Below are 25,612 nucleotides of genomic sequence, written 5' to 3' on the forward strand. Positions count from 1 at the left end.
CCGAAATCCACCAATATTCACGAACCGCAAGATTACTAACCCCCTTGCAATTGAAAGCCTGCTAGAACGGAAACTTACTCGGCAGTTGTCCTTCGTCACACATTCCGCTTGTAACTTGCTTCTTATGGAGATCGTCTAGGTATGGTAGGAGGACATCGGCATAAAGATGGCGACCCTTGTGGCTACATGATGGGCATCACGGGTCAGCTGTCAGTTGGCAAGTGATATGGAGGATGTACTCACAGGGCCAGTTCATCATCCCAGCTACGGACGAAAGACGCCAAACGCCCCGGAACACCTGGCTCCCGGACGACTTCGACAAGAGGCTCAATGTACGTGTGAACCATCCACACAACTGCACCAGACCGTGGGAGCCGCAAAGTTTGACGCTCCTGGCGGAACCACAACTGAGAAATGTTCTTGACTGGACCCGGCGGTTTCCACTTGCCATAGCTGGAAGTGCTGATTCCGGGACCGCGGAGTTCTGGATCCCAGTCGTCCTCTGCTCCCATTGTTAGAGCAGGCCAGTGATATTCGTCTATTGAGAGTAAGAGACGGCAAGTAAGCACACTGTCGAAGCAGCAGAAATAGATGCAGAGTTGACAGGAGACTCACCATGCATCGAGATAGAGGTGGCTGGAGCAAGTCAGTACCTATATAAGCACAAATCAGAAGGGGTGATCTTACTGTTCCGTTGGATTGGGCTCTCAAACTTGAGCTCGGAGAGAAAACTAAAACGAATTTGTGAGCTTTTGCGATGTGTAAGCTGACGCAAACGGGCTTACTGATCAAGTGGCCGCTGGAGCTGCTCCTTGTAATGCGGAACATGGCCCGAGAACTGAAGATCTGCTAGTGTTTTGCCAACTTGCATGATGTCAGCAAAGTCTCATTAAGGATCATGGCTTCAAAGAGTCTTACTCTTATCCTTGATTCTCTGCCCCCCTTTTCGAAATATTTATTAGCCACAGCCTTGGCACGGCATCAAGGTGGTTACCAACCTCCGATCCCGAGCATCATAGCAGCAAGCTGATAATAGCCATCGGTACCCTTGACCAAAATGTTGATGTCAGCTGGTTGAATGAGGCCAGCAACCTGGTGTTGTTAGTTGACACCCAACCGCTATGGCATAGGAAAAGGGGCAATGCACTGTCAAAGAGTCATGTTTGTTCAAGTCGTAAGCCGCCCCCATAGCTGGCATCTCAATTTTGTTGATGGAACCCAGTCTATACCAGCCTTGCGTATTATCTTCAGAACGAGCAACTCGGTACACTGAAGGATACCGCCGAGAAAGAAACTCAGCCAGATCTTGGCAAAGCTCCCATGCTGCATCGCGCGCGACAGGCATGGTTTGAATGATTTTGTCTCCACGATCCGCCAGTCGACGGACCTTGATCTGAAAGTACCGTGGCCAATCATTATCCAGCTAAGAAAGAGAGGTTAATGAACAATGTGTTCACAACGTCGGAGATACTTACAAGAACCCAAGAGTCTTTGTCCAGTTTTCGAACATCCACTGTACTGGAGACGGGGCCCATTGAGTCTTAAGTTATGACATATGGAGGCAAGATTCCATACAACGTACTGTCTGGAGTAGGAGTAACGGAACGCCTGGAACTTTGGTGGCATTGTCGTTTTCATGTCAAATGCTTGGTCGGGGGATGGCTCCGGATACACCAGAGGCTCTATCAGGAAAGTCAGTGCCAGGTTCGAATCAATTGTCAAAAAGAAGAAGAAAACAAAAAGAGGGGGGACCTGCTCTGGTCAGTAGGCAAAGCAGCCCGCATCTTACCGACGCGTCGCTCTTGCCATCGCAGCAACGTCACGAGGAAGCATGCTAAGAATGACAGGAACCAAATGGAAAGCAAAGCCATGTCAAAGGTGATTGTAGCTTCAGAGGAGAACTCAGATTTGAAGCATGCCGAATAAAATAAGAATCATGATCATCGCCGTTCAAGACTTATTCATATTTTCCGAGCTCCCAGTCGCCCATGGTACATGAAAATGAAGTAGGCGTGGTCCGGCGGGTGCTCACTGATATCCGCGCCTAACAGTGAAGGTGAAGAGTTCCAGGTGGGTGGCAAGTCTGCATCAATCAAATCCTTCTGCGTTCATGTGCCTGTGAATGTGGCTCAATTTGATAGGTATGTCATGTTTGCGATGGGGGATCCTAGCGGACACATCGCTGGGTTGCAGACAGGCACCCCGCAAGTCCCGCATTTAAGCAGACAAAGATAAGCGCGCCTTGTTCAGAACTGTGATAGCGAATTGTCATTATTGGTGACGCATATCAAGTTGAAGATAGGCGCGCCTTAGCCAGAAACCGACCAGTACGGTCATTTTGAGTTACGACCTCAAGATAAGCGCGCCTTTAGGAGTCTTGTCAGCATCAAGCTGAATGCGGCTTTGCAAGCTAGTAGGGCTTAGATTCTGCCGGTTCTGTTGGCTGGAAAACATTGAACATCAGTGTTCTAATAATGTAGGAGTTCTTCGCCTCATCCGTCTCAGTATATCACATCAATAGTGTCCTGCGAATTGGATGAACTAAAGACTCAATCGTCCAAGATCACGTCATTTCTGCAAAATTTCAACCGAATTCGCAACATACTCCCAACAAGATGGACGACGAAAAGAAGGGGGCAAACGCTCCGGGCCTTCATGACTCTAGCTCTGTGAGCTTGCTCATCTGGCTCTTCGCACAGAATACGAAAGCTGACCGATGGTGATAGTCGCTGAACGACCGGGGCCAGATTTCTGCCATTCAACTTTCCGAACATGGAGTTCATAGAGCAGTCGCATCACATCCAATTACTGGCAATTTCCGGGGTCATTGGAACAGGTGAGTGAACAAAAACATTCAACCAATTAGGGCATAGTTTTCATGGTCAAATATGAATCCACGCAATGACTGACAATCCAAGGTCTATTTGTTGGCACATCGGGCGTGCTTAGTAGTGCTGGACCCGCTGGCCTTCTCATCGGATACTCCATTTGGTGAGAACATCGCACAGCATAGGCCTTATACCCATGACCTGACTTCTTTTAGGTGCATTTTTCTTCTTTGCGTTTCTCATGCCATGGGAGAAATGTCAGCATTTTCAACCTGTCCCAGGCTCATTCGTCACACGTAAGTGATATGCTATCATCCACACTGACCCTACCTGAAAGCTCAACATCTTAGACATTGGACGGTTCGTTGATGAGAGTGCCGGCGTGGCCATGGGATGGGTGTACGCGTACAGGTAATGATTCCGTTGTGAGGTCAAGTGTCAACATGCTAACTCCACCCGAATTTAGCATGTGAGTAATTTTAGCACACCAAGCTGAAGCTGATAACGTGGCCTTAACATGACCTCTTTTCTTAGGATGTAAGTTTTGGATTGAATCAACTTGGGGATCTTCGAGCTGAGCATTCTCCCTGCAGGATTTTCACTGCCGCTGATTGCACTGCCTTGGCTGGCCTTTGGTCTTATTGGTTCCTGGGTACCAACCCCGGCGTCTGGGTAGCCTGCACATTAGGAGTCGTCTTCTTTCTCAACTGCCTTGCGGTCAAATACTTTTGTGAGGTCGAGTTCAATGCTTCAATCTTCAAGATCTGTCTGATCTTTGGTTTTCTGCTGTTCACCTTCGTAGTTGTCCTCGGCGGCAACCCCAAACACGACCGCATCGGATTCAGATACTGGAGAGACCCTGGGGCTTTCAACGAGACATACACAACTGGGACCACAGGCCGATTCTTATCCATCTAGGGGGTCTTCAACACGGCGGCCTTTGCCATCGGCGGCCCTGACTTCATTGCCAACTGCGCATCGGAGGCTGTCAACCCGCGTCGTAATATCCCCAAAGCTGTCAGGCGTGTTATCCATCGGTTGATCTTCTTCTTTATTCTCTCAGTCTTCGGAGGTTGGGCTTCTGGTACCGTACAATGACCCACCATGCGTAAGTCCTAATGTTTGTCACTCGACGATGAGTTTACAGTGCTGACATTAATCTCAGTCACGGCCATCGCAAGTGGCAACGGAGTTGCCGAGTCGCCTTTCATCATCGCAATGAACAGACTTGAGATATCTTTCCGTCCTGATCTTTGTAATGCAGTTGTGTAAGAACAGTTTGCACGTTTGTGGGTGGCATTGCTAACGTCTTCTTCTCAGCATCACATCTGCTTGGAGTTGTACAAATTGTCTCCTTTTCCAGGCTTCACGAACCGTATTTGGTCTCGCCAAACATGGCAGAGCACCCAAAATCTTTGCCAAAACAACTAAGACGGGAGTTCCCATTCCGGCATTGGTCCTGTCTACCGCCGTTGCTTCTCTTGCCTTCATGACTTGCAATACCGCTTCTGCTGTCGTCCTGAATTGGTTTATCAATCTGGGCTCATCGTATGCACTGTATTAATGCTTACTGCTAACTGCTAATGCGTGCAGGTGGCAAATCTTCAATTTCATAAAGGCCTCATAGCGCAGGGAATCGATGCCGCAAGTCTCCCTTTTAGAAGCAAGTTAACACGTGAGTGCAATGTCTTGGACCTTTGAAATATGACACTGATAGTTTTCAAGCCTACTCCAACTACTTTGCCATCTTCTGGGTCGGCATTATCATCCTTACGAATGGCTATGGCAAGTCGAGACCCGACGACCTCTAGGAGTGCATTTCTGACACGTTACTAGGAGTTTTCGTCAAGGGCCATTGGAGTTTCTCTAATTTCTTTACGGCATACTTTACGCTTGTTTTTTTTCGTATGCTTTCCACTCAGCCTGGTCATGGACTCATGTTTGAGTCTTCGATATTTCAGTAGGAACGGAGACCGACGCTCTTAGTGATCATATACGTTGGTTGGAAAATATTGAAGCGCACGTCAATCTTCAAGCCCGAGGACATGGACTTCAGGACTGGACTAGCTGAAGTTGAAGCGCATGAGGCTGTTTTGGTTATCAAGCCCCCGGCGACGCGTTATGAGAGGTAAGCTTGTTCAAATCACAGGTATCCCGACCGCAGCTAACAGGCTAGATTTATGGATTGGTTATGGTGAGAGCGGATGGGGGATAGGGATGTGCTGCACTCCATTAGGCCTGTACACCCGAGCACATAGCGCACTTGAATGCAACTTTGAACGTCGGTGTATGCATTCGTGCTATGCATCATTTTGTGCTGACTGCAACCTCGGAGAGTGGTATTTGCAACGAGATGAAGATCGTCGTTTTTCACCCAAGGTAGTGACCAAGCAATGATCGTCGAATTGAATCGCCGACCATTCCGGCCAAGGTTATGTGAGAAAGGGGATTAGCACCGTCTTGGACAGCCCAGAGCAGTTCCGGTGAGTCTTATCCCCTACCTAGCAAGTTGGAATGCAAAAGCAGGGATACTAGGTAGCCCTGCTGCAGCGCAACGGGAATCGGAGATCCTTTCGCAAGCATCGAGTTTGGACCGCGTGCACTGTCTTCACAGCGTTTTGTCGGGGGTTTTAGAAGGGGGGGGGGGGGGGGGGGGGGCNGGGGGGGGGGGGGGGGGGGGGGGGGGGGGGGGGGGGGCTAGTCCGATCTTTATGGTCAACTATCATCCTGTAGGGCATCGAATGTGTTGTCTTGCCGCCTAAAGAAGTGTGCCTTGGGCCATCTGAGAGTAGTCTGCTTCTGTCAGATTTACAATTTTGACGCAAGTCAATGACTCTCACCCAGCTGCAACCTCTTAGCTGCATCCACTGCGGCCGTGGGGCAGACGTCTCAATGGCACCTTCGGCAGGGCTATTTATGCGCCTGGCTGAGCAAACTGCAGACAGTGTGTTGGTTGGCAGTGACAATTGGTACACAGGCCCTACTGTGGCACGAAATCCCAGCCGCTTTCTCGGCTCTCATTCGCTCTGAAGCAGCGGTGATGTGTCTCTTGCAGGCATAACATCCGTCGGTGAACATGCATATTCATTGGCCAGAGTTCGGGTGAGGGGTCGGCCCACCCTGCATTTAAATACATCCCGCGTTCCAGGACACCGTTTTGGCTCGCGTTGGAACCATCTTGCGCTGACCCAGCTTGTTGGTTCAGCCTCATTCCACATGGACGACCTCAGCATGGAGGACGTCGACAACTTCGATGTCGCACATGCAGTGGAACATGCCAATTGGCCCAATAACGTGGCCGATCGCGAGGTCGTCATCGAGGCTGACGATCAGGTGATCTTTCATTCTTCTCGTTTACAATTGAGAAGTCTAACTTTTTGATAGGATAACGACTCAGCCATTGGAATTGTCAGTGCCTGCCTCCAACATTTGATGTGATCTTCGCCGTGTGTTCAATTTACCAGCGGAGCTGACTCCGATATCTTGTCCAGCAAACCCTTGCTTCATCAAGAGGGAGTCTTGCAAGTTCTATCATGGACTATCGCGTTGAAAATGGTAGAACTTATCACAGATATAAGGATGGAAGTGAGTACTGTGTGAAACAAGGGGAGCCGTGCTTCGCCGGGAGATCTAGACTGAATGAGAATTTCAGAATACAACATCCCCAATGATGAGAAGGAAATTGAGAGACTTGGTGAGTTCCTCCCATTAATTCAGTCGCTTCATTTGTACTGCCAGTGACATGTTATCCATCATCTCCAGTCATCGGAACTCTGCTCTTATGACCCCTCTATCTGCCCTGACCACCCAATACCTGCATCGTCGCCTTCACCCACTCCAGTCAGAGCCTCTCAACAATCATGCCTTTTGAATCATACACATGTAGGCGAGAGCCAACGCGATCCTTTCCCATCAAGATTCATGTGTCTAATATGCGAGCCAGATTTGCAACATACTCTATTCCTACTCACTTTCAGTGACAAGCTCGGGATGGCCCCTCCCTGCGATAAAGGAGCCTGCGCTGGCCACGTACTTGATATAGGGACTGGGACTGGGATCTGGGCGATAGATTTTGGAGATGAGCACCCAGAAGCAGAGGTTTGTTATTATACTCGCGACCCTAATATTATGCTTATGCGCGATAGGTTCGTGGAATAGACCTTTCTCCGGTGCAGCCAGATTTGTATAGCCTTGCCCAGCCGCTTATTATGAGCAAATACTGATGCTAATGTTCCAGCTTGCCACCAAACGTGCGGTTCGAGATAGCAGACTTTGAGGAGCCATGGTCTTTCGGTCGACATTTCGACTACATTCACAGTCGAATGATGAACTCATCTGTTGGTGACTGGAATGAGTATATTCGAACATGTCACGAGTAGGTCAACTGCGTCCTCGATACGAGCATGTCTGATTTGGTCTCAAGCAATCTCAACCCTGGCGGGTGGCTGGAATTAGTCGAAGTTGACATTACCCCATTATCCGACGATGGCACTTTGCGACAAGAGCACTCAGTCTCGAGAACGGCACGATTACTACAGCAGGCTTCAACACTATACGGACGGCCATACCAGGACGTCAAGGAGTTGAAATCAATCATGATGGAGGCTGGATTCACTGACGTCACCCTCCTGCATTTCAAGTGGCCTACAAATACATGGCCGAGAGAAATACGACATAAAGAACTAGGAGTTTGGCATAACGAAAACCTGGTCAGAGGATGGGAAGGAATATGTATGGCCCTGCTGACAAGAATGCTCGGTTGGACAAGGGAGAACGTACTTGCTTTGATGGAAGAGAATCTGAAAGAGTTCTCTGACAGGAATATCCACGCGTATTTCTCAATGTAAGTGGACAAAGCCCAAATAGCAGTTGCAACTGATGTTCTGCGAGCTAACGAAATATTTCTAGTTGGTCTATTTATGGAAAACGGCCTGTACAAGCAGGAGGCGTTTCTTCGGGGAGCATTTGAGCGTTCAGATTTGACTTGCAATGGAAGGCATTTGCACATTATGAAAGCGCGCTGTAGCGTGGGATGTGGCCAGATCTATTTGATCAATTCTAAGAAGCAAAGAGCTTAGGCCGCAGGGCAAGAACTGAGCCCAGTGACTCAACAAGTTCTTTCATCGCTGCACGGCACGTACAAGCTATGAAGGAGAAGTGCAGTCTGGACTTTACATCAAACAGACAAACAGGAAGCTATGCCGGCACCTAGATCTAGACTACGTGCTGTCAATGCCGAAATAGAAAGGTAAGCCCCCCAAGCATATACATTTATTCGGTGTCTCAATCGCCAGTCAGGGCTCCGCCGGTATATCCATTACTGCCATGGTGGAAGGTAAAACTCGAGTGATTCAATCAAGCACCGGCATCCAGTCTAGAAGCCGTTTTGCGTGCACACAGTTGTAAAGAATGTAGCGAACGAGGTCACTCAAGCCAAGTACTTGACTGCCTCCTGCCGCTTGAATGATATTGATAGCTCCGAGTACGTGGTTTGAAGCCATTGATATATCCTGAATCATAATCTAAGTAGGCCAGTCAGCGCGGTCAGTGCCTTGACGGCCACCACACAACATACATCGTCAAATGCCAAAACCAAGGCTCTTGTGACGGCTTCGCGTCTTGACGAAGGACCATCGACCAGGATCGTACGCCGAAGGTCTTGGATGTATCTGAGTTTATATTGAATGGCAATTTCTGCGTACTCTCGGTCTGACTTGACAGTAGAAAGGTGACGACAGGCCGCAAGTAAGAACCCTTTGAGAAATTCCATGTGTGCGGAATTTAAAAGCACCCAGTTGTTTCGTACATGATCGTTGTGTTTTCTCATGTAGTTCAACACTGGACACTGGCTAAGCATTTCGGGCACGACAACTTGAACATCTAAGAGTGTGGTTAGCTTACTCGTGCGTGTTGCAATTGACTTGTCACCGACGGCATATCATGATACTGGAATGACTGCAACTCACAATGCTGAAACATGTAATGTTCTCTTGGCTTGAGTGACCCAAGAAAGCTCGCCAAGGGTTCGTGCTCGAATGCCCCTGAAATATTTTGCGGAAGCACCGGGGTTGTTTCGTTACGTACGAATGATGCCAAGTTTCTCCAATTACTTGACAAGCGCTCCTCTGAATCGGCAACCTCGTCGTCACCTCCTGCATTCTCTAATATTTGTTTAGGTTGCGTATGCTCCACCATGCGACGCTCTCTTGCCCGCGCGTGAGCAAAACGAGCGGCATGGGAATGAGCCTGCCGTCTCAGGCTGGCCGAGTCTTTTTGGGCCGGGTGAACCATAGTAATGAACTCCATTTTCACGAGTGGCCTTGAACCAGGCCGAGGAAGATGAAGAAACGTCGCAGAGAATTAGATGAAGCGTGCTCAGTCAAGTTGCGCTCTTGAACGTCAATTCCGAGTAAGATTATCGTTGGTATGAAGGAATCCACATTTGTCAGCACCAAACTCGCCGGAAAACCGCCCTGAAGTTCGCCAAGAGTTGCTCCTACTACATTAGGACTAGTTTCTCGCAGTTCTTCGCATAAAGCAACATGAACGATGGGTCTCCCTAGAAATGGTACGGAATTTCGTCGCCGATCTCCTCATACACCGCTTCGACAGCAGCCACCACATCGTGCGGCAATGGTCCTTGTTCAATCATGTCAATGTTGGATTCCAACTGATTCATGCTAGAAGCACCAATGATGATCGAGTCGCCGTGCTTGCTGCTGAGAACGCTGTGATGTGCCGTCCAACGAAGAGCAACAGCGTGACCGGCGATGCCGTGCCGAGATGCGGTCTCAAGTGCCTTTTCGGTGGCGGCCATGATGGAGGGTCTCAAGTAGAGATTTGCATACAGCTCGCCAGAGGAAATCTTGTGATGAAAGAATCCATAGTCAGCACACCGAGCGAGACAGGCAGCACCAGCTGTTGGAGGAGTATGCTCACCGATCTGTCCCATCGCCCACCAGCCTTGGCGTTTTTGTGGTTGCCAGCAAACAGGCCTCCAGCAGCGGGGCTGTACGCGTAGAAAGCAATCCCATTCTTCCGAAGAATAGGGAAAAGATCCTTTTCGCCACTTCGTACAACGGCATTATACTGACCCTGGTAAACACTCGGTTTCAGATAGCCATGTTTCTCGCAAATATCGACAAACCGATGAACCTCTTCTGCTGTGTAATTGGAAATCCCCCAACGCTTGATTTTTCCTTCGTTGTATGCCTGAGTCATGGCTTTACATGGTTCCTCGAACGGAGTGTCACGGTCAGGAACATGCAGGTATTCGATGTTGATTTGCGGGATCCGCAATGTCTCGAGCGAGAGGTTGATCTCGGACAAGACTTCGTTCTTAGCATGGGTTGCTGGCTTCCAAGACATGACTTTGGTGTCGATGACAAATCGTTCACCCGCTGAAACAGCTGCAAGCCTAGGCTCGCAGCTTCCCGGTGCGTGAGGTGAATACATGCGCGAAGTATCGATTTGATTATACCCACGCCTTGCGAAGACGTCTAGGAAAGACATGACCTCTTCAGGTGTGTCGAAACGTGCCATGGCGTCGATAGACTTGTCTCCGATCTGCACATAGTCATGGTCAGACATACTTCAGTAATGACGTTGGTAGAACTTGCATTGGCGGCGCCCAGAACCAGATTGATGGATGATTTCCCGCTGTGTGACATGTTTGCTCTGTAAAGATATAGAATTATCGAAGGTAGCGGTTGTTGTTCGAGGTTGATAATGAATCTTCAAACCTCAAGGCCTTGGGGCTTTTGCGCCCATATATACATCGATCATGTTCGTCGATCAGTGACTACACAATTATCAGTCTTGACCGTCAGAATCTGCTCCTACCAGATCAAGCAAGTGCAATAGTTGGTGCTCAGATTTAGTATTATTAATTGAGATGGTAACGCGGACAGACTTGATACTCCGGCACATGACCCATGCTCCTACTCCTTTAGGCAACTGCAACGTGGAGCTATCCAACTAGCCTCTAAAACCCGGCGGTTTCAGTGGACGCCGTTGAGCAGCTTTGATCCGGCCAACTTTGTATGTATCGGTTCGTCCCCAATCTCAGCCATCTTCTCATCAAGAAGCTTTGTCATCTTCTTCGCTATGTCTAAGTACTTGGGGTCGTTGTAGCAGTTGAAGAGCTCGAGCGGATCCTCGTGGCAGTCGAATAGCTCCTACTCCTTTTCTTGCCCACCCGGACGCGCACCCTCCATTCCCAAATCCTCGTTGTACCAGTGGATCAGCTTATTTCGCTGATCACGCACACCATAATGTGCATAGGCTTCGTGAATTACGTCTCGATGCATCCAATGCCTGTGGTATGCCACTTGCTGCCCAGACGGCTCGACTCGATCTTCTCCGAGGAGGAGAGGTCGAATGGATCGCCCTTGCATGTAGCTCGGGATCCGGACACCGGCAAAGTCGAGGAAGGTTGGTGCAAAGTCCACGTTGCAAATAATATCATTGCACACAGACTGCGGCTTAATGGCCTTGGGGTATCGGATCATGAACGGCATCTGAAAGCTTTCTTCGTACATGAACTTTTGTCGAACCAACTATGTTCACCTAAGAAGAAGCCCTGGTCAGATGTGTAAATGACGATAGTGTTCTCCGCAAGGCCCTCGGACTCTAGCCAGTCGAGCACTCTGCCGACGTTGTCATCGATGCTTTGTATCGTTCGCAAATATCGTTGCATAACATCTTGAGAAAATACCTGGCAGGGTTCTTGGCCTTGAATTGCTGGTTCTCATGACGTTCCTCGTGGGGTCTCCGCACCACCAATCTGGTGGGAACTTACAAGGGGGCACCCATCATCGCGACTGTGCAAAAGACCAGCTGAACAGGAAGTAGGGAATTTGCTTGATGTGAAGGATAACATCTACCGGCGTGTAATTGATACAAATTCACTCGATGATTATAAGAGCTGTAAACTCCCCACATCTTAGACTGGACTGTCATGATCACGGGCATCCCGACCTCTCTTTGCATACTGATTTCACGCCTGCAGGGAAGAAGGAAACATCATGAAAGACCAGCCCCCTACAACTCATGTCGAAGACTCTGCGGACAAAGATGGCATTCATGAACTAGGTTCAGCTTCTCAAGGGTCAGAAACCTTGACTTTGAGAAAGACGTTCCGTTGTTACTGGAAGGCTGTCGCCTGGTCCCTCTGCGTATCCAATGCAACCATCATGGAGTCATATGACCTTCTTCTAATCAATTAGTTCTACGCCTTTCCGCAATTCCAGAAGAGTTATGGCGTGTAGCTACCAAATGGAAGCTATTCTGTGCCGGCGCGCTGGCAAACTGGTCTGTCAATGGCCAACTTGGTCGGCATGATCATCGGAGTATTTGCCAACGGTTACTGCGCAGATCGATGGGGCCTGCGAAAGGTCATGATGGCTTCGCATGCTGCCTTGATCGGCTTCATTTTCATTACATTTTTCGCGCCATCTGTTGAGGTTCTGACAGTTGGAATGCTCTTGTTGTAAGTGGCATTCAGGGTAACCCTTGGGCAAGCAAGTCCAGCTGACTTAGTCCTGTCGATGACAGATCCCTCCCTTGTGGTTTCTTTGCCGCCGCGACCCCTTCTTACGCCGCTGAAGTTAGCCCCCCTCAACTCAGCGGTTACCTCACGGTCTATGTCAATCTCTGTTGGGTTATGGGAAAGATACTGGCCTTTGGCGTCTGGTCCGGCACACGCAGGATAGAGGGTGAATGGTCCTACAGGATACCTTTCGCGCTCCAGTGGATATGGCCTCTGCCTTTGATGATAGCCACATACCTAGCTCCAGAAAGCCCTTGGTGGCTTGCAAGAAAGGGGCGAATTGAGGAGGCTGAAAACAGCCTCCGCAGGTTAGTATCTGCGCCCATTACAGTCATTGATCCCAAAGATTCTCTTGCCACAATTCTCCGTACAATTGAGGCGGAACGCCTGATGAGCATCCAAGGGTCATATTTGGACTGCTTCAGAGGTGACAGCCTGCGCCGGACAGAAACTGCTATGGTCAGCTGGGGCTGCCAAATCCTGCCCGGATTCGCCATCCAAAACTACATCACCTACTTCTTTACCCTTGCTGGCCTCGACTCGTCGGACTCCTTCAATCTGTCAATAGGTGAGTTCGGTCCCGGCTCAAATGCAATCTCGCTGACCAGGGATACCTTACAGGCAATGCTGGTCTTGCGTTCGTAGGAACAGTGTCGTCGTGGGCTTTGATGACAAAATTCGGTTGGCGTACGATGTATCTTGGTGGGCTAATTGCCATGTTCCCGGTCATGTCTCTGGTCGGTTTCCTTGACTTGTCAACAAACACGCCTTCCGGAGACAATGTGAGATGGGCCCAGTGCGCCATGCTTTTGGTCTGGTTCTTCATTTATGGTAAGTATTCTGCGCACCATCGACCGGTGAGCCCAAGCTGATGTGCCGACCAGGTGCAAGCATTGGACCCGTACCTTACGGCATCGCTGCCAATATTGGTGCAACCAATATCAGGGTAAAGACAATCTCGCTTGGGAGGAACACCTATTACTTTCTTTCAATTATCAACACCATCGCATCTCCGTACTTGTTGAACCCACAAGAGGCTAATTTGAAGGGAAAGGCAGCCTTCCCTGCGGGGGCGTTCACGTTGCTGTTAATCGTCTGGGCTTTCTTTCGGCTACCAGAGATTAAGGGCATGTCGCCCGAAGTTCTCAATCAGCTATTTGAGCAGAAAGTCCCCGCAAGGAAGTTTTTACAAGAATCAAAGAAGTATCGATGACGAACTGGGGATGTCTTCTCCTTCCTAGAAAGCTTCGATAGAGTCTCTGGGGATTATGACAAGGCCTGCTACCGACATGAGAATTGTTCAAGTACAGCCAATGTAGAGCGCTTCCTCAGATTATGAGTCGGTAGTTATATGACATTCCAAAGTTGAAATACGATCGAGGAATACTCTCCAGTATGACAGGGCGCGAGGACATATGAACTCCTCGATTCTCACATCTGGTACACCAAAAGGCAAGCACAGCCACTCTCACGAGCGCTTCACCATTGCTCGGCTTCCTCCAAGGTGTGCGCGCCCCCCATGGCGTAGTACATCATATCCGACATAGGGCGCCAACGCTTCGACTTCGGCGGCGTTGTGAAGTGTTTTGGAGGCCAAATATAATGATCGACATCATCGTATGCGTCGACCTCAATTTCCACGGGCTCATCGTTGTCTTCCTCTCTGATCTCGTGTACGTCAGGGTCATTGATGCGTGCTCTTATGCGCAACAAGCTGTTAGCTGGTTCTTCCAAACCCCATTTGCGAATGTGTGTCCAACTTTTGCTGCCAAAATCTTCCTGAATATCGCTTTGCCGAATGTCATTTCCACTAAGTGAGAGGCTTTCGCTGTGTCTGTGATCCTCTTCTCGTCTTCTCTCAACAATCACCATGATTTCTTTCCTCTTCTCCCCCCCATTCATAAACTGTCTCTGAACTCCGAAATTTCCCGGCAAACCCGTATCCTGAGAAATTGGAGCACGCGTGCTTGTATCAAGGACGTTGCATGCTTTCCCAGAAACGGTTGAGCGATAGATGGTGACAGTAGCGGCGTCATCCCGATCGTTCAATAACTTTTGCCACGTGTACGGCTGAGGCCATCGCAGATATCTATCCATGATTGACTCGTCATGGAATACATGACCGAATGGCACGGCTTCGTCCATATGGGCTACCAGATCCAGGCGACTCGCTGGTTCCCTGGCCATCGCGCCGAACGGTCCGTAACCTAGCAGCGCGGAGCTATGGCTGATATATCGAAGCTCCTTCCATCCATAGCTTATACTGATCAGACCCGTGAGAGTGCTGTAACTTATCGGGGGAGATCGAGTACCAAGCACAGTGAGTGTTTCCAAACATAGATTCGGGAGAAGCTTGAGAACAGAGGCTAACTGATAGAAAACGCAGAGGTCATTGCGTCTTGGGTAGTCAACTGCCAGCTGGAGAGGGTCGCCCACAACACGCATATGTCTGATTTTCGGTATGGTTCCAGGAGGTGCCGACAGCAGCATGTCGAGCATCGTCTCAGAATCCTCGAAATGGAAGAGTACATGGCCGATCCAGGTGTCTCCGATTGAGTTATAAGCTGCTCGACAAGTTCGCAATATGGCGAGGGCATTGGGAGCTGGTTTGATCCTGATTCGTTTCAGTTTATCGACGTATCGCTTCCCATGACTGAGTCTCGTAGAAGCGAAAAGGTGCGAGAAAATGTTGTTGCGTAGCTCTTGGGGTACGCCGTGGAAGAGCCAATCCTCTCCGTTCATGTTGTCGTTTTTTGCTTGCTGATTGAGCATCCGTCGTGATTGGTGGATGACAACCATTTCGTGATCGGTTATCGACGCAAGAGAGATTTTCTTCGAGAGATACTAATAGATATATATCAAGTGATGTCAAGGGACTGCGTGGTGCGCATGTGTCGCATTTGTCTTTAGCACGTCTCACATAGAGTAGACCTGGTTTGTGCGTCGCTCCCCTATTCCTTTTTGTCTGATGAGAACATGCGCATCCGCAGTAGATGCCACGGGATCCATGCATCGTGACACAGCAACAGCCATTACTTCTATTCCTATCATCGATTACCTTTTCTTAATTTTCCTTGACCTTGGTTCTTGGCCCCTGCCGACGACGGCGACGACGATTGCCTCTCTCCGTGGCCTCCGCAGTAGTACGCGATGGGCTAGTGTGCTCGGTTTCGCAACTTAAAACACATGCCCTGGGCAACCAACGATGAATGCCCCAGCCAAGACGGCTAAAACTGGGCAAGCTTGATCATAGACATCTGTAAGTCTCCGTAGCCCCAGACGCTGAATCGTTGTGGTTTCCTCCCGGCTATCTACCCAGCTGGCCCAATAAGCCAACCTCTAAAAACGAATGAACCTAACCCGAAGAAATGCGTGCCGCAGATGGAGACATGGAGACCATAGGTTGTGTGCATCGGGTCTCGGCGTAGCTTGCGAGTCCCCTGACAAGATCGCACTGCCAGTTTCGGAGAAGTTGGACTTGAGAAAACATTGATTCCATGGGCCTACTGATGTTTCGTGTCAAGACCATCGTCCCCCCCTCTCGCATCCATCTCAATGTCATTTCCGTCCAACCGTTACCAGCGTCAGCATTCGAAGAGACCTTCTGTTCTAAAGCCTATGAGTAGCGGCATTGACATTCCCCATTTCTGTTGACGGCGGGGATGCTTTGTTTGTATAACAATGGAAACGCGTGACCACAAGTACCATGTCAAGAAAGTGAGGCCCATTAGGGAAAATGACAACAGGACATATTCCCAGATGCGATGGGCTGCTTGTTCAACTGTGATCTCGTAGATGTTCATGCCGTAGATACTCTGATTTGGTGTCCAGCGTTAGCGAGACGTCTTGGAAACCGGGAAGAACGAAAACTTACCAGCGACTTGCGACGGCAAGTGGAAGAAAGTGAGTAAGGCTACACACCGGATACTGGCTGCGAGACTATTCGACGCCTTGGTTTCCTGGATGGCCGCAGCCATGTCCGAGAACGATGCAAGCTGAAAGATCTTCGCAAGTCCGTGGATCAGCGCGTTTACTCTGATATTTCGGAGTGATTCATCATCTTACCAAATTGACCAGACCTTTAGTGGTCGCATCAAGGTCCTCAATTCTCTTCTCTTGAGTATAAAGTCATACTTGATTCGTTTTAGAGAGTTCCCAAGAGGCTCAAACTCCGAACTTCGTGAAACAGTCTGGTGCTGGCGTAGGCAATTCGCAACCCCGGCTGCTTTTCCGACGCGGCTGCGGGCCCCTGCCCAGAGCCTTAGAAGTTGTGAAAAAAAAAACTGAGAGTTCTTTTTGGCGTTCATGTGTCGTCTGTTGCGCTGTGATTGGCCTGGCTCTGTTTTGCACTTGGCATTAGCTGCCGCTTGCATGGTCTCATCAGCTCACTGCTTACAATCTTTTCTAAACGCTCTTCCGCCTCAGTGATGAAGATTGACCAGTTATGCGCAGTTATCTGGAATAGTTGAGGGATGATATTGTTCAACCCCTGATTGCCTTCCTCGCCCACCGATAGCGAGCCTTCTCTGCGTATAAGCCTTTTTAGCCCCTTAAAGATGAGCGCGTCAGCGGTGTCTAGCAGAATCAACCCGCAATCGCCAAACTTCTCTATAGACGGGTGATGCATGTTACTCGAAAAGGACTCATTGAAAACAAAGAAAAAATCGATTCGTCTCACAAGCCACGTGTGATCTTGTTCGAAATTCGCGGTTGGAGAGTTTGGACTCCTTTTTGACTCGACCGGTTTGACGTCAGAAGGATATATGTCCATGAGTTGAAGATTGAAATAAATGTCTGCGAGGCTAGGTCAGTGTGGGACGAGATAGCCCGCTCGAAGCCTGAGGACATACGCAAAGGGTTATCCAATCCCACACTTCGAGGAACATGGTGGAAGTTGAAGAAGCTTGGTGGTATGCCCATGTAGTACCCCAATATCTGTACAACTCTCGAGCAAATTTCGATAGCGATGCTATTGGCTGATTAATGTCTGCATTGCCATATGATAGCGATTGATCACGAGAAGGAGGCGACGTACAGTAGGTTACTCTCCGACTTGCGTGTGAACTGCCACAGACAGACGACGTCCAATAAGTCGGGCAAGCACCTCGCGTCATGCCTATGATGCCTCACACGAGCCCATTTTCCTCCACCGAACCCCGGTGATGGATATTGAAGTCGTCTTTGTTCGAACCATCTCGAAGTAAAGTTCCAAAGTGTGTAACGGCATGCCAAGATGAGACTCGTTCCACGGCCAGGTAAGATACGGTTCATTATGGTCCTCATCAGCCCGGGGGGGCCACATCGTAGTCTTTCATCCACCAAGCTTTTACAAGAGCCATGATGACGATGATAAGGGTTTTCAACAGCGTGAGGAAGAGTCAAGACGACATTCTTTGTGAACAGATCAGGCAGAAATGTAATGCTTGCGTATGCAGCCTAATCCCCGTGTGCTGGCTTGGCAACTCTTCCTGCTAACGCGAGATATGCGTGATATCGGGTCTTGCCTGCCTGAACTTCTGAAGCCGTCACTGGTTACACAGACGAATATGGATACAAGCCGCACCGATAACATTATTCAGTATGATTTGGGTTTATTAATCGTCAATTCTTACTAGAAAACCCAGTCACGTTATTTATACTCATTCCTACAAGCCATATTTGACCTATTTGATCGCAGTGCTGCGCTCATAGTCGGGTGACAATTATCGTCGCCACCTCGTTTACGCAAATTCCGCCTCGTCAACGTTCCTCAAGAACGAGGTGTACCACTTGACCAAGTTAATATGCCCCTTGACACTCGTCTTCTCATCCACGGTGTGAATACCCGCCCACTCATCACTCTCCGGATCATACCCAGGCAAGAACCTGAAAATGTGCGCCGTCAAGTCCCAGTAGTACCTCGTGTCGGTGTTACCCGTCATGATCCCCGGCGAGACAACCACCTCCTCGCCATACAGCGCCCTCGTCGTCCCGCTCAGCACGCCATACGGCGTCACGCCCTCCACGCTCGTGGGCGTCACCGGCGCGGGCTCGAGCTTCTTGTCGTTCCCGCTCAGCGAAATGCTCGACGGCGTCTCCTTGCCGTCGAACGCGTGCAGCGTCAGGTTGTACTTCTCCGCGACGGGCGCGACCAGCGCGGCGATGTGCTTCTTGACCGACTCGGTGCTGTCGCCGACGTTGACGCGGTGGTTGACCACGACGCGCACCCGCTCCGGCAGCGCGTTGATCTTGACCCCGCCCTCGATGATGTCCGTCGCCACCGAGGTCGTGAAGAGGTACTTCACCTGCGGGCCGGCCTTGGCCGCCTCCTCGGCGAGCTTGTCCGACCTGCGCTTGCATGTCTTCTGGCTTCCCGAGGGGAGGAGCTTCTTCAGGTTAGAGGGAAACTCCGGGGCGTACGAGGCGCCGCACTGCAGCTTGCCGAGGTACGGGTTGCCCTCGAGGAGCTCGGGCTTGTAGGGGCTGCCCTCGATCTTGGTGACGAGCTCGGAGAGGATGCCGATGCCAGTGTGCGGGGGCGGGATGGAGGAGTGGCCGCCGGGGGTGCGGACGACGACCTCGACGTCGATGTAGCCCTTCTCGGCGGTGCCGGGGAGGGCGAAGGTCTGGCCCCACTGGGAGTCGAAGCCGGAGCCCTCGTCGATGAGGATGGCGGCGCCGTCTTTGCCGTAGCGCTCGAGGAGGAAGGGGGCGAGGTGGCCGGCGCCGCGCTCGCCGGAGATCTCCTCGTCGAAGCCGAAGGAGAGGACGACGGTGCGCTTGGGGGCGAAGCCGGCGGCGAGGAGCAGCTCGACGGACTCGAGGATGCCGATGAGGGAGTTCTTGCAGTCCATGGCGCCGCGGCCCCAGACGAAGTAGCCGTCGTAGGCGCCGCTGAAGGGCGGGTGCGTCCAGCTGTCGATGGTGGTGGGCGCGACGGGGACGGTGTCCTGGTGGGCCATCAGCACGGTCGGCTTGAGGGAGGCGTCGGAGCCGGTCCAGGTGTAGAGCAGGCCGTGGGTGTTGACGCGCTCGAGGGAGAGCTGCTCGTGGACCTTGGGGAAGGTCTTTTTGAGGTACGCCGAGAAGGCGAAGAGCTTGTCCCAGCGGTCATCCACGCCGACATTGCCGTAGTTGTCGAAGGACTCGGTGGGGATCTGGATGGCCCCGGAGAGACGGGCGATGGTCTCGTTGCGGAACTTGGGCGTGTCGAGGAACTTGTCCAAGTCGGAGAGGGCCGCGGTAGTGAGGGTCGGGAAGAGGGGGTCGACCTGGTGGCAGGCCGGCGCGGCGGACGAGCCGGCGCTGGGGTGGGTGAAGGAGGGGATTGGGATCGCGGACGGGGAATGGAGGTATGTCAGGAGGAGGGCGGCCGGGAGGAGGGACCACCACGCCGATGCGCGACGCGGGGCCGAGGCCGGCGGGCCGTCGTTGGTCAAGGGGAGCTTCTCAGACATGGTTTGTCTCGGTCGCAGCCGTTTGGATTCCCTAGTAAGTGAGCCAAGTCCCAATTGAACCGAGTCAATTGCAGATGAGAGGAAAAAAAGGAAGGAGAAAAAGACAAAGAGCTTGCTGGACAAGAGAAGACACAAAGATAAGGCGAATCGATGATGTGCTCGCCTATGACAAATCGGCCGCTATCGCCCCGTTGCCGAAACCTCTGACGAGCACGAAAGCAAAGCTAAGCTTGTGCGGGGCCGTTTCGCAGAGCTTCGAGCTTCCGTATCGGGTGCGAGTGGAGGTCCCAACGGACCGGGATCAGCGCTGCTGCAACTGCTCGGCTATCGGGCGTTTTGCTCGGCTGTTCGTCTGATTCTGGATGGCTGCGCACTGATGCGGAGACACATGATCGGCACGTTGAGCCGGTAGAAGGAAGGGCAGGTAAGTTGTGAACTTGCGGTATTACTATTGTGATCAAATCATGAGGTATCCGCTATGCTAATCTCTAAATATCAAGCCGCATCAAGATGGAACTTCATTTTCCCTTCAACTTGTCTAAACGCGTCCTCGCAGCGCGAAGGAGAGCCCACGCCACAATGCGGTAGATGATGACGCACCCCGCCAACGCCGCAATGTTGACGTTGGGGTTGACGTTGAACTTGTATAGCTGCAAAACCTCCTCGCCCGTCTCGATTGGGCACTGCCCATTGGGCAGCCTCTGGTCGTCATTACAGGAAAACTCGATGCCTCGTAGACTGTACGGCGCGACTGCGCGCGTGGCATATCTAATCGGAGACAGGTAGTTGAAGATCTTGTACAGCCGCGGCATGTCAATAGACATGATACCCGCCATAGTGTTTGCGACCGACATCAAGACGGAGATGATGTTAACGGCGAAACCGGTGTGATTGAAAAGCGTGTTGAACATGATGCCCACCGACTCGCCGCAGGAAACGATGCCGAAGCAGGCAAAGGAGCAGACAAAGTACATCTCCACCGTCCGCGGGAGACCGACTGCGAAGTCTGCCAGCACACCAAAGATGAGGGAGCTAATAATTTCGAACGGGAACTCGAGGACAGAGTAGGCAGCAAGAAAGGCCTCCACGCTGTACGCTCCGTCGTCGTCCTCGCGATAGAAGACGTCGCGCTCGGCGGGAAACACGGCGACGTTCTGCAGCATCCCCACGAAGTAGAAGGCGGCGATTTCTTGGATGAAACCCATGCGGTTCTGGACCGAAAAATAGTCCTTCTTGAGCGGTGCAAAGAAGAGAGCGAGGACGATGCCAAGGGACACCACTTGCGCTATGCGTGCGACGAGGAGTGGTGGCTGCCGGCGGAAATTGATGAGGCCTCGATGCAAGAGGATGGGAAAGGCCGTGACGAAGGAGGCGCGTTTGCGGACCAGGGCGCCTAGTTCTGCAGGAGTGGCCAGGGACGCCTTGTTGAAGGATTTCCGGGGAATGGAGGGAACATTAGAGGGTGATTTTGTAATGGCGTCTTGAGCTTCATCTGCTTTGGCATCAAGGCTTTGCGTCTTTACCGACTTCGTGGAGTTGCCCTCTTCGCCTTCTTCGATGCCCGGGAGGCGCTTATCCAACGTTTCTTGAAGGTCGCTGCCAGATTGTGTTCGCCATGCCTCGACAAGCTTTCTGACCTTTTCACGGCTCTCAGCTTCTCTCTGCTCGTGTTGCAGGTCGATGGTGATGAGATCAAGTGCAAAGTCGGCAGGGTTGCTGTGCGCAGGACACTCAAATCCCTGGCGGGTGAAATACGCCAGCATGTCTTTTGCTGGCCCGGCGTACGCTGCGGAGCCACCTCTAGCGAGGAGAAGGACGTTGCCGAAGTGCTGGAACAGGTCGGAACGAGCTTGGTGGATAGTCAAGATGAGCGTCCGGCCTTCGTTGGCGAGACCTTGCAACACTTCCATGATGGAATTGGCCGTAAAGGCGTCTAGACCACTGGTAGGCTCATCCAAAAGGAGCACTCGGGGATCGCTGAGAAGCTGTACGGCGATGGTGACCCGTCGCTTCTCGCCGCCAGAAATACCCTTGACCAGCTCGTTTCCGACGAGGTTATCCGCGCAGTCCTTAAGACCCATCTTAAGGAGCACTTCCTCCGCGCGTCGGCACTTTTCGTCCTTGCTCATGTGTGAGGGTAGGCGGAGACCAGCTGAGAATCGAAGAGTTTCGCGAACAGTCAGAGACGGCAATAGCGCATCATCATCCTGACAAACATAGGAGCACACGGAACGGATCACCGCGTTGGACGGAGCAGCTCCGTTGAAAGTCAGCTTGCCGGACGGCAGGTACCGCGTGCCGATGCTGTTGCGAAGTCGCAAGGCCATGGCGTTCAGAAGGGAAGTCTTGCCGCTGCCCGAAGGGCCCATGATGATGTTCAGCTTTCCAGCCTGGAAGGTCGTGTTGACTGGGTTGAGAATGGTCTTTCTTGGAAGCTTCTTCCCCGATGGAGCTCTCTTATCCAGGTCCAAGGCAAATTCATCCAGGCCAACATCGATAGTGCGCATTTCCGAGATGGAGCGTACTTTCATCTTTTCCTTGCCTGCCGACAGATCGGTGTCGGAAACCCGGGCGCGGGCGATGGTCATCTCCTGCTTGATAAACTGAAGGCCAAAGGCAGATATCAGGCAGAAGAAGACGACGAAAGAAGCCATTATGATAATTGGGCGCCAGGTCCAGTTCGGCGGAAACCCCAGGGAGTTCATCACAAAGTTACCGGTATACTGGTTGCACTCTGGATTCGAGAACCCCCCCTCAAAGGGACAATCATACAGCGCGTTTGTGAACTCGTTGCCGCAATAAGCGCCGAACCCGTAGAACTGCAGGTGTTAGTGATCGTATCTTGAAAGTATTGTGATGACATTACCTGATACGTAATCCACTTGAGCCATCTCACATAGACCGGTATCGTGTTGGACTGGATGAAATATCCGCAAGCCATGCTTTGCAGGGTAAACACCATGTTTGCAATCAAACTGGCGCCCGGGAAATTGCGAGATGCTGTCACACACGTCATGGCGCATGTGACTGCGATGTAATGGCTGATGAGGGTGATGGCAAAGAAGGTGAAGAACTGTGTGGCGTCGTTGTCGAAGCCGGCCATGAAGTAGAAGATGACCGAGAAAAGAAACGGCACAGGGAGATCTTCGGTGAAGAGCCGGGCGAGGCGGCGTGAAAGGAGGAAAGGAATGGCATCAACACAGTGTTCGCTGTGTTCGCGGTCGTATGTCGGGATGTCCAATGTGAGGCGGTACACCTCAAACACGAGCATCAGGTAACCCTGCAGACCGGAAATGGTGTAGAGTGCACCTTGCCGAGATCGGATACCAGATAGGTCCTTAGGCAGATCGTAAAAGATGTAGCCGGTAATGATTGCCATCAAAATGGCTTCCATGATGGCGGCGGCCATGCCCATGGGGTCGCGGTAGGTGATTTTGAAAGTTCGATCGGTCAACACGCGAAGCTGTCGGCCATATGTGGCATGCTTCGTGGTCGCAGACTTGAGACTCTGTCTACGGCCTGATGTCTCCACGGCCTTTTCCGATGGCGCGTATTTTCGCTGGCTCTCATGGTTCCACGCCGCCTTCAGGCGATCAACTCGAGCTGTCGATTCTTCCTCGAGCTCAGGTGTGCGGTTGTCAATGGCAGCGACATCGATAACGTACTCGGCCGGGTTGACGAATGGGGGAAGCTTGAAATTCATACCCTCGAACCATGGTACGCAGTCCTTGGCAAGGCCAGAGAATACCGGGCTGCCCTTGGTGAGAATGATCAGGTTGTCAAAGAGGTCCCAAATCTCGGATCGAGGCTGGTGGATCGTGGTGATGACCGTCCTTCCCTTCGTGGCCAGCTTCTTCAAAGTTCGTACCAACTGGAATGCGCTCGTCGCATCAAGACCGGTTGTAGGTTCGTCGAGAAAAACTACCGAAGGGTTTGCCAAAAGCTGCACGCCAATGCTGACCCTCCTCTTTTCACCCCCAGAACAGCCGCGATGCTGGTTGTTTCCTATTCTTGTGTTGGCGCATTCCTTCAGTCCCAATTCCAGGATGACTTCTTCGACGATGCGCCGTCGCTCCTCGGCGGTCGTTGGCGGCGGCAATCGCAGGTCAGCAGAATACTGCAGTGTCTCACGCACAGTCAAGGTCGGCAGAAGAATGTCCTGCTGCATGACATACGCATGGCGAGCATTGTGTACGCCCTCGTTTCCATTGAAAGTAATAGACCCGCCCTGCGACAATCGAGTGCTGAACATACGCTCCGACATGGTGTTGAGCAGCGTCGTCTTGCCGGAGCCACTTCCGCCGATGATGGCTGTCAGGGTCCCGGCGGGCAGGGAAGCGCTGACATGTTGCAACAAGGTTTTGGAGCTCGACTGGGGGTTAAACTTTGCCTTTGCAAGCTCTAAGTATGTTGCAGGGTCGAACCATGAAGGCGAGGTGTCCACGCTCACTGCCAGGTCGCGAATCTGAACGTCGACAGCCTCAACATCGTCGAGAGAGATGTGGCCGGCGCCGGAGAGAGAGAATCGGCGCGCCAGACCCGTCTGATCAGCCAGCGTATTTTGGTCCATCGTTGTGTCGACGGAGCTTGCGCGATCGATTTTGTCAACGTCGACCACAGCAGGTTGATCGTCGGCTGGCGGAGTGGTTTGCGACAGCTTGTGGTCAGCAGCCATATTTGCTTTTGGTTCTAACATGGCGAGAACAGCCTCGGCGACTTTTCACTCTAACTCGTTCTCGTGCTGGGCATACTGCCTCTTCAACGTTGCTGGTTGGGCCAGGAAGTGGACGGTAAGATCTTGGCGATAACCATGTAGTCGATGTAGTCGAGGGGCACAGGTTAAAAGACGATCGGAAAAGCTGACAGCAGGAGCGGCAGCTGGACTAATAACGGGTTCGGATTGGCGATGGAGACGACGTGTCGAGCCGCGAGGTGAGAAGATGACGGCGTATGAGAATGTCTCACTAGTAGCTGCTTCGAGAAGGAAAGCGACCACGAACTTCTGTTTGGGGATGAAGGCGCCGAAAGTCGCCTGGTTCTCAAGGCGAGGCTTCGATTCGAATCGCCGAGATTAAACCCGTCTGGAGGAACAAATCGCGTGCAGACTATCCGGCGTTGATCGAGGACGAAGGAAAGGGTCGGAGGAGTCGCAAAGAAGTCAAATGTCAGCCCGCAGCAATAGACAAGATATCTACCGAAACCATGTGAAGAATGGTTGGTTGACAGGAAGACAAAAAGCGCCACGACGAAGATAAAAAGTGAGATGCGGCTGGGTGATGGATGCAACCTCGAGCTCCCTCCCTCCGTATGCTGGTGGTCGATCTCGAGCTCACGGCTCACCGTCCAAGACCCCGGCACGAGCGTTGAGATCCGGTCAGAGTGCTTGAGTGCTTCGTTTCTCGTGCAGGCGAAGGGCGAAGCGAGGAGGCCAAGCCAGGATCAGAGCTGCACATTGCTTTTCCCCTCCACACGAGTCCACACACTCAGTCCCGCAGTCCACAGGGCCCCGCCCCTCGTCTTCGGTTGCAGTCACGGGCCGCCGGGGTCCATGGCGACATAGTTGATAGACGTAACGTATTGGAGAGTGTGTGGCGTCTGTTGGTCGGTCCCGAGGCATTATGTCTGTTGGCGCGCAGACGTCTGTTCTCCATGCTGTCCTTTGGCGGTCCATGCCCATGCCTCTTGCATTGACGGCGTCCATGACAGCGCGGACGGCGTGCGGGAGGCGGTCGTTGGCACTGCGACCCAGCCAGTTCGGTTGCTCGACAGGAACATGGGTGGACGGCGTTTTGAGAGAC

The 25,612-nt window shown here is 51.7% G+C and overlaps 11 protein-coding genes across 11 annotated transcripts; 5 read left to right on the plus strand and 6 right to left on the minus strand.

The window, feature by feature from the left end:
- Positions 1-61: 61 nt before the first annotated feature.
- GCG54_00010521 (uncharacterized protein) lies at positions 62-1,833 on the minus strand (the record flags this gene model as incomplete). The annotated part of the gene is made up of 11 exons (XM_045410444.1): positions 62-182; positions 244-538; positions 616-636; positions 688-731; positions 786-864; positions 919-942; positions 999-1,092; positions 1,148-1,423; positions 1,476-1,518; positions 1,583-1,682; positions 1,794-1,833. The coding sequence occupies 11 exons, from the start codon at positions 1,831-1,833 to the stop codon at positions 62-64; spliced, it is 1,137 nt and encodes a 378-aa protein (XP_045257335.1).
- A 1,383-nt stretch (positions 1,834-3,216) lies between these two features.
- On the plus strand, positions 3,217-3,746 carry GCG54_00010522 (Dicarboxylic amino acid permease; the record flags this gene model as incomplete). The annotated part of the gene is made up of 2 exons (XM_045410445.1): positions 3,217-3,227; positions 3,422-3,746. 2 exons carry the CDS (start codon positions 3,217-3,219, stop codon positions 3,744-3,746), a joined length of 336 nt encoding a protein of 111 aa, XP_045257336.1.
- Positions 3,747-3,932: 186 nt separating this feature from the next.
- GCG54_00010523 (General amino acid permease AGP2) lies at positions 3,933-4,639 on the plus strand (the record flags this gene model as incomplete). The annotated part of the gene is made up of 4 exons (XM_045410446.1): positions 3,933-3,936; positions 3,994-4,096; positions 4,149-4,376; positions 4,546-4,639. The coding sequence occupies 4 exons, from the start codon at positions 3,933-3,935 to the stop codon at positions 4,637-4,639; spliced, it is 429 nt and encodes a 142-aa protein (XP_045257337.1).
- A 1,722-nt stretch (positions 4,640-6,361) lies between these two features.
- Positions 6,362-7,207, plus strand: GCG54_00010524 (uncharacterized protein; the record flags this gene model as incomplete). The annotated part of the gene is made up of 4 exons (XM_045410447.1): positions 6,362-6,413; positions 6,481-6,522; positions 6,715-6,973; positions 7,066-7,207. 4 exons carry the CDS (start codon positions 6,362-6,364, stop codon positions 7,205-7,207), a joined length of 495 nt encoding a protein of 164 aa, XP_045257338.1.
- A 24-nt stretch (positions 7,208-7,231) lies between these two features.
- Positions 7,232-7,797, plus strand: GCG54_00010525 (uncharacterized protein; the record flags this gene model as incomplete). Its single annotated transcript, XM_045410448.1, has 2 exons — positions 7,232-7,671; positions 7,737-7,797. The coding sequence occupies 2 exons, from the start codon at positions 7,232-7,234 to the stop codon at positions 7,795-7,797; spliced, it is 501 nt and encodes a 166-aa protein (XP_045257339.1).
- Positions 7,798-8,179: 382 nt separating this feature from the next.
- On the minus strand, positions 8,180-9,134 carry GCG54_00010526 (uncharacterized protein; the record flags this gene model as incomplete). The annotated part of the gene is made up of 3 exons (XM_045410449.1): positions 8,180-8,350; positions 8,404-8,708; positions 8,795-9,134. The coding sequence occupies 3 exons, from the start codon at positions 9,132-9,134 to the stop codon at positions 8,180-8,182; spliced, it is 816 nt and encodes a 271-aa protein (XP_045257340.1).
- Positions 9,135-9,387: 253 nt separating this feature from the next.
- On the minus strand, positions 9,388-10,498 carry GCG54_00010527 (Aflatoxin B1 aldehyde reductase member 2; the record flags this gene model as incomplete). The annotated part of the gene is made up of 3 exons (XM_045410450.1): positions 9,388-9,693; positions 9,768-10,394; positions 10,421-10,498. 3 exons carry the CDS (start codon positions 10,496-10,498, stop codon positions 9,388-9,390), a joined length of 1,011 nt encoding a protein of 336 aa, XP_045257341.1.
- Positions 10,499-10,828: 330 nt separating this feature from the next.
- On the minus strand, positions 10,829-11,645 carry GCG54_00010528 (Extracellular sulfatase SULF-1-like; the record flags this gene model as incomplete). The annotated part of the gene is given in 5 exon segments (XM_045410451.1): positions 10,829-11,005; positions 11,096-11,358; positions 11,397-11,497; positions 11,545-11,613; positions 11,629-11,645. 5 exon segments carry the CDS (start codon positions 11,643-11,645, stop codon positions 10,829-10,831), a joined length of 627 nt encoding a protein of 208 aa, XP_045257342.1.
- A 503-nt stretch (positions 11,646-12,148) lies between these two features.
- GCG54_00010529 (General alpha-glucoside permease) lies at positions 12,149-13,591 on the plus strand (the record flags this gene model as incomplete). Its single annotated transcript, XM_045410452.1, has 4 exons — positions 12,149-12,318; positions 12,384-12,946; positions 13,000-13,209; positions 13,263-13,591. The coding sequence occupies 4 exons, from the start codon at positions 12,149-12,151 to the stop codon at positions 13,589-13,591; spliced, it is 1,272 nt and encodes a 423-aa protein (XP_045257343.1).
- Positions 13,592-13,857: 266 nt separating this feature from the next.
- GCG54_00010530 (uncharacterized protein) lies at positions 13,858-15,120 on the minus strand (the record flags this gene model as incomplete). Its single annotated transcript, XM_045410453.1, has 1 exon — positions 13,858-15,120. The coding sequence occupies one exon, from the start codon at positions 15,118-15,120 to the stop codon at positions 13,858-13,860; it is 1,263 nt and encodes a 420-aa protein (XP_045257344.1).
- Positions 15,121-18,098: 2,978 nt separating this feature from the next.
- On the minus strand, positions 18,099-24,489 carry GCG54_00010531 (putative ABC transporter ATP-binding protein; the record flags this gene model as incomplete). Its single annotated transcript, XM_045410454.1, has 3 exons — positions 18,099-19,802; positions 20,393-22,633; positions 22,681-24,489. The coding sequence occupies 3 exons, from the start codon at positions 24,487-24,489 to the stop codon at positions 18,099-18,101; spliced, it is 5,754 nt and encodes a 1,917-aa protein (XP_045257345.1).
- Positions 24,490-25,612: the final 1,123 nt, after the last annotated feature.

Source organism: Colletotrichum gloeosporioides (assembly GCF_011800055.1).
Source record: "Colletotrichum gloeosporioides strain Lc1 chromosome Unknown consensus_101, whole genome shotgun sequence".
Lineage (NCBI taxonomy): Eukaryota > Fungi > Ascomycota > Sordariomycetes > Glomerellales > Glomerellaceae > Colletotrichum > Colletotrichum gloeosporioides.